A 6,266-nucleotide genomic window follows, 5' to 3' on the forward strand; every position below is an offset into this window, starting at 1 on the left:
CTCCTGCAAGGACCCATCTTCATTCCAAGCACAGAACTCTCCTAATGAGACTGGGTGTGGTGATTCACAGCTGTAATCCTTGCACTTGGGGAGTCTGGAGCAGGAGGATTGCCACAAATGCAAGGCCACCTTGAATTACATTGTGAATTACTGGTCAGCACAGGCTTGCTGTATGATATTTCGTGTTCTGCCAAATAAAGCTTGCCTGGAGATCGGAGGGCAGAGCTAGCCACTCTTTAACTATAGAGGCCAGGCCATGGGGGCACACATCTTTAATCCCAGAACTTGAGAGCAGGAAACAGGAAAATCAGGCAAGGCCACCGTGGGCTTCGCAAGATTGATCCAGTCTAAAAGAGAAACAGAGCAGGGCAGTGGTGGCTCACACCTTTGATCCCAGCACTTGGGATCTCAGGCATTTGATCCTAGCATTTGGGATCTAATGCCTTTGATCTCAGCACATAGGATGCTCATACCTTTAATGCCAGCACAATAGGGAGTTGGTGACAGGATCACCTCCATTCAGTCTGAGGATTCCTAGAGACATATGTCCCCCATTCGGTCTGAGACTTTGTAGAGATAAGAAGTCTCTAGTGGCTGCTGCTGTGCTTCTCTGACCTTTCACATTTCACCCTTGATATCTGACTCCAGGTTTTTATTGTTAAGACTAATTAGGATCATGCTTCATAGGCTACAGTGTGAGACCTTGTTTCTGTCAGGTCCAAATTCTGTTCCAAACCCAGAACTCCTCAGGAACCTATAAAGCGGTTCCCCTCTACCAAAGGAGCCATTTCCTTATCATTGGCAGAAAGGACAAATGGCCATCTGTGGTACCTAACAGCTTACTACAGTAAATGCTGGCCTCCAGGCTTCCTCAGTATCCTAAGTACCTGTTACACATTCGGTCCATGCTGGCATCCCAATTCTTCTCATCCCAACCCTACCCTAATCTTACCCAGCTCAGGAGCTTGCCTTCCCTCAGCTTCTCATTGTCCTCACAACCCTGCTATTTCTGCTGTACACATGCTCTGTCTTCCTCTGTATCCTCTTCTCTCTTCCTCTCTTGCTGCCCGACCCCCACCCCACCCCTCATGGCCAAGTCCATTCTGCTGGCCATGTTCAGTCTTCTTTCTCTCTGGACTCTCCCACCTGCCTCTGCCTGTACTCTTCCTCATATCTACAATACAAACCTTCCCCTCAATCGTACCAGGGAGCAGACATGTCATCAGTTTGTACAGTCTCAAACAAACAAGCTTTCCCCTAGAGAAACAGAAATTCTTAAATCTTTCCTGGAGGGTCCTGTTGCCTGCCATTCCACAGCTCTCCCCTGAGATACCAACTCTGTAAAAGTCAGCAGATGCACACCTATGACTCAGAGACTCTGCAGCTCCAGAGCAGCTTGATGCAGAAGACAACGTTCTAGAGGGTGGGGTTCTTCTCCTTCCTGGGGCCCTATGATGCACCCAGCTGCAGCCTTTCCTGTCTTTGTGGAGCTGCTTGCACGTCCAGAGGGTAAACACCCTTCTAGGGACTGTGTGGCTCTGGCTGAGGTAGCCCAGCAGCCATGAGGCAGGGGCACCTTCCAGGGCCGCTAGACTCCAGGTCTCTCCCCGGAACAGCCTTATCTACTCTGCCGCAGCTCCAGTTCGCTGACCTTGCTCCCTCTCATTGCTCTGTATTTTCCCTGAGCTCAGCAAGAAGTTCCGGGCACTGCTGTGGTTGCTCTCATCCAAACCCAGATGTCCTCAGGACTGGCTGGGAGCCAGCAGGAACATGAACAGCTTTGTCCCCATCTGGCCACGCCCCTCCCTTTGCTAATGCTGTCAACTGTCCATTGATCTACCCTTGTTTTCTACAGGCTAAACCCACAGTCCACAGTGTGTGTGTGTGTGGGGGGGGGGGTAGTAATAGAGTTCTGTTGCAAGAATTCTAAATGCTATAATAATAATAATAATAATAATAATAATAATAATAATAATAATAAAAACCCTGGTGCCAGATATTGGGTAAATGCTGAAAGATCAGAAGACAAAGAAACAAACCACTAGAGACACTTCTCACCACTACCGAGTCCTCAAGCTGAATGGAAAGTGAGATCCTGTCTCCCCAATCCTGACCGAAAGCCTCCGAGTCCTCAGCTGAAAAAGCGTCTAGCTCCTGTCTCCTCCCGCCTCATTGCCTTTCTCTGCCCAACCATTTCACTTCCTTTCTATACGGGGATTAATGGTGTCTGTGATCCCAAATACTGGTAGGAAAGGCATGAGATCTCAAGTGCTGGGATTAAAGGTGTATGACTTCTCAGTGCTAGGAATAAAGGTGTGTGCCACCACTGCCTGGCCTGTGTTTAATCTAGTGGCAGGCTCTGGCCTCTGCTCCTCAGGCAAGCTTTATTTGATACACAATACATCACCACAGAGTTCCGCCCCATCTCCACCCCCTTTCACTCCCCTTGTTTTTGGAGAACAGTCAGTCCTAGGACTGATGCCACTCCCTCCCACTTGGGACCTACAAAATCTTCAGCTCAAAGTCCAATTCTGCATTCCCCACATTGCAACACCCACACAAAGACCCCACCACTGTGCACCGGGGAGGAGAGGCTGAGAATCTCAGAATCAGGTGAGTGGCAGAGTGGGGTGGCCACCGTTGCCCTGCCCAGCTACAGGTTCCAATATTCTTCCAGGGCCAGCTACTTCCTACACCTTGATTAGTCTATCTGACCCCTGCCTGGGCCTCTAGCCTCTCTGTTCTTTCCCCCCACACACTCCACTTCAGAAGAACTTGTCTGAATCCCCCCCACCCCACCCCTCTTTCCTGGGTGGTTTTAGAATCCTTAGTAGAAAATCTCTCCCTGGCCTAAAACACTCTTAGTAACTAAACTGGTTATGCTCGTCTCAGAGCAAGAAAGGCATCAGGTCTGGATGGTGTGGGGCATTTCTGAAGGTAACAGAAAGCTCAAGGAGGAAAAGTGAGGAGAGACACCCATGCCGCAGGGGCCGACCTTCCAGCTGCACCAGGGAGGTATAAGAGACACATGGCCGGTGCTCAAAGTTTCCTGAGTACATGCTGGAATCTTCCTCCAAAATGTCAAACCCTGTATTGATTCTACCTCAGAGTGCTTTAATGTCTGGACTATGCTTGGGCACCCGGGACATGCAAAGTTCTGCAGGCGAGCAGTGATGTAGCCACGGTAGTGACCTTTGCTGGAGTTAGACTTGCCTCTGATCCCAGGTCTACCTGCCACCTCAGTGAGCTGCCAGAGCCTCAGGATCCCAATCTTAAAGCAAGAATTCAGCACAGAATTGTGAACTTGTTGGAAAAGTGAGTCTTATATTCTGTTCTCAATGCAGCAACATGGAATTGATTGAGGATTTCTTCCGTCCACCACTGGTGCCTGTGAAGGGCATCCCACTCATCAAATACTTTGCAGAGGCTATTGGGCCATTGCAGAACTTGACAGTGTGGCCTGATGACTTGCTTATCAGCACATACCCAAAGTCTGGTGAGCAGTGGTTCCCCTAATGTCCTATAGACCTTACTTTGGTAAGCAGGGCCAGACTCTGGGACCTCCACACCTTCTTATTGTTGTTGTTTTTCGAGATACGGTTTCTGTGTGTAGCCTGGGCTGTCCTGGAACTTGGTCTGTAAACCAGGCTGGCCACAAAATCAGAGATCTGCTTGTCTCTGCCTCCCAAGTGCTGGGAATAAAAATGTGCACCATCACCTCCTGGCTCCTCCTCACCTCTTGTTCCCTTCTTTCCAGGTACTACCTGGATGAGTGAGATCCTGGACATGATCTACCAGGACGGCCAGCTAGAAAAGTGTGGCCGGGCCCCCATCTATGCCAGAGTGCCCTTCCTTGAGTTCAAATGCCCAGGAGTTCCCTCAGGTATGAGCACTAGGGTGCTAGACACAAGTGGAGAGAGGTAGGACCTCTTAACAAAGTTCTCTGTTCAACTGTAGGTCTTGAATCTTTGGAAGAGACACCAGCCCCACGGCTCCTCAAGACGCATCTGCCCCTGTCCTTGCTTCCTCCGAGTCTGCTGAATCAGAAGATCAAGGTAAAAACTAAAACAAGAAAGACCAGTTATGATGGATCCTTCCAGCATTTGGGAAGTAGAGGCAGAAGGATCACAGTAAGTTCAAGACCAGTCTGAGCTGTATCTCACCCTGTTTCAGGAAGACAGAGGAAAAGTAAGGAAAGGAGGGAGGAAGGGAAAGAGGTGGACACAGGGAGAGAAGGGGGGCTAAGGGGAGAGTATTCAAGGGCTCCTGGGATCATCTGAGCTTTGATGTGTTCTGCTGGGAATTGTGGGACTACTCAAGCCCGGTTTCATCTTGGATGGACGATCTCTGGCTGTCACTCTGGCAGGGCTCAGGTAACAAGGAAAATGAATTCTTCAGTGTGAGCTACAGAAGCTCACAGGACAGAGATGGAGGGCGGGTGGAACTCTGACCTAACATGTGGATGTGTTGACAATAAAGGAGTCAGATAAAATATAGTTCATGGAATAGTCAGGACTCTGGCATCAAAGGTGAAATCTTAGGTCAGTGGTGCCCATACCATGAAATCTCAACAAGTCAACTTCTAGTCCTGTGTTCTCTTCTGCCTTCCCCAAAAGAAGTGCTGAGAATCCCCAGTGCTAGAATGTATGGCACCTCACTGGGTCCTGTGAAGGGTAACAGGACAGCAGAAGGAACCAGAACTAGGGAATCCTCTGTCCCTGCAGGTGATCTACATTGCTCGAAATCCAAAGGATGTGGTTGTCTCCTATTATAATTTCTACAGCATGGCCAAGCTGCACCCTGATCCAGGCACCTGGGAGAGCTTCCTGGAGAACTTCATGGATGGGAAAGGTGAATCTGAGTCTGTAGTCAGGAGGGGGCTGGACCCAGGGGCAGAGCTGGAGCTAACAGGCCTGTGTCTGTGCCGTCTTGTCCCCAGTGTCCTATGGGTCGTGGTTCCAGCACGTGAAGGAGTGGTGGGAGCTGACACACACCCACCCTGTTCTCTATCTCTTCTATGAAGACATGAAGGAGGTGAGGCTGCCTGCTACCACCTCCTGGGTCTCACAGGCAGGACCCTCAGGAACCTGGTCCTGTCCTGGCCCTGAGAGCTCCATCCCTATCCCAGCCCCACCCCAGACAGCACCTCCCATCTTACCTCCTGACTCAGGACCTCAGCACAGCTCAGCAGAGAGCACGATCTGCCCTTATCTTGGAGTAGGTGTCAGTCATGTGCCAGGATTGACCTGGTGGCTTGCTGATCTTGCTTCTCCCTGCTCCAGAGGTGCCAAGTCTGGGCACCAGTGATCAAAGTCTGTCCCTGTCCTCTCCAGAATGAACCCAGAGATCATGCCAAGATGGCAGGATAGGAAGCTACCTACTTTGCCCCAGGGCAAGAGGCTGAGTCAAGGCATTAGTTCTGAGAGTTCCTTGGTAGAAGTGGCCAGCTCCCTGTGGGTCACACCCCAAACTCATCACAGTGAACAATCAGAGATCCTCTCTACACTCCAGAACCCCAAACGGGAGATCAAGAAGGTCCTAGAGTTTTTGGGGCGCTCTCTGCCTGAAGAGACTGTGGATCTCATTGTTCACCACACATCATTCAAGAAAATGAAGGAGAACCCCATGGCTAACTACACTACCCTCCCCTCTGAAATCATGGACCATGATGTTTCTCCCTTCATGAGGAAAGGTAGGTAGCGGCCTGGATGGTCATTTGGAGTATTTGGGGAAGGGAGATTGGTGCACCAACATTACTGTAGTCACGTGGGTCCTGTGGCTGTGACTCAACAGTCTCTCTCTTTCTCTCTCCCTCTGCAGGTACCACTGGGGACTGGAAAAACACCTTCACTGTAGCCCAGAATGAACGCTTTGATGCCCATTACGCTAAGATGATGAAAGACTGCAACCTCAAGTTCCGTTGCATCTGTAAGTGGGGGTGGCTATATTGGGAATGAAGGCAAACTGACAGAACCCATTATGGCCTCAAGACTAAAACATGACGCATCCTGCTGTATTCCTACAGGAAATCTGAGCTAGGGGAATGAACAGGACTGAGGACGTGTCTGAACGAAGATGGTTTTATCAACGTGTGTCAGGAAAGCAATGGATCCGAGCACTGAAGAGGAACCAAACATTCAAGAACAGAAGACAAACTGTATTTTACCTGAAAGAATAAATGCCCTGGGAGCTGACTGGGCCTTCTCCCTTCTGCGGCCATCAATCCCACGTGTCTGATGGAGGAGGGCAAGAAGGTCTGAAGCATT

General features: G+C 50.0%; 1 protein-coding gene across 1 annotated transcript; it reads left to right on the top strand.

Annotated features, from left to right (window-relative positions):
• Nucleotides 1-2,454: 2,454 nt before the first annotated feature.
• Nucleotides 2,455-6,194, top strand: LOC114686675 (sulfotransferase 1A1). Its single transcript, XM_028861330.2, has 9 exons — nt 2,455-2,613; nt 3,345-3,496; nt 3,758-3,883; nt 3,958-4,055; nt 4,725-4,851; nt 4,940-5,034; nt 5,512-5,692; nt 5,821-5,928; nt 6,026-6,194. Coding segments are annotated over exons 2-9 (885 nt in total). The 5' UTR covers nt 2,455-2,613; nt 3,345-3,348; the 3' UTR covers nt 6,028-6,194.
• Nucleotides 6,195-6,266: the final 72 nt, after the last annotated feature.

This window comes from Peromyscus leucopus, chromosome 1 (assembly GCF_004664715.2).
Source record: "Peromyscus leucopus breed LL Stock chromosome 1, UCI_PerLeu_2.1, whole genome shotgun sequence".
Taxonomy (NCBI): domain Eukaryota; kingdom Metazoa; phylum Chordata; class Mammalia; order Rodentia; family Cricetidae; genus Peromyscus; species Peromyscus leucopus.

Coding starts and splice junctions, on each gene's coding strand:
- LOC114686675 (XM_028861330.2), top strand. CDS start 3,349: ATGGAATTGATTGAGGATTTCTTCCGTCCACCACTGGTGCCTGTGAAG. Junction 3,497..3,757: donor CAGCACATACCCAAAGTCTG/GTGAGCAGTGGT, acceptor CCTTCTTTCCAG/GTACTACCTGGATGAGTGAG. Junction 5,693..5,820: donor TTCTCCCTTCATGAGGAAAG/GTAGGTAGCGGC, acceptor CTCCCTCTGCAG/GTACCACTGGGGACTGGAAA.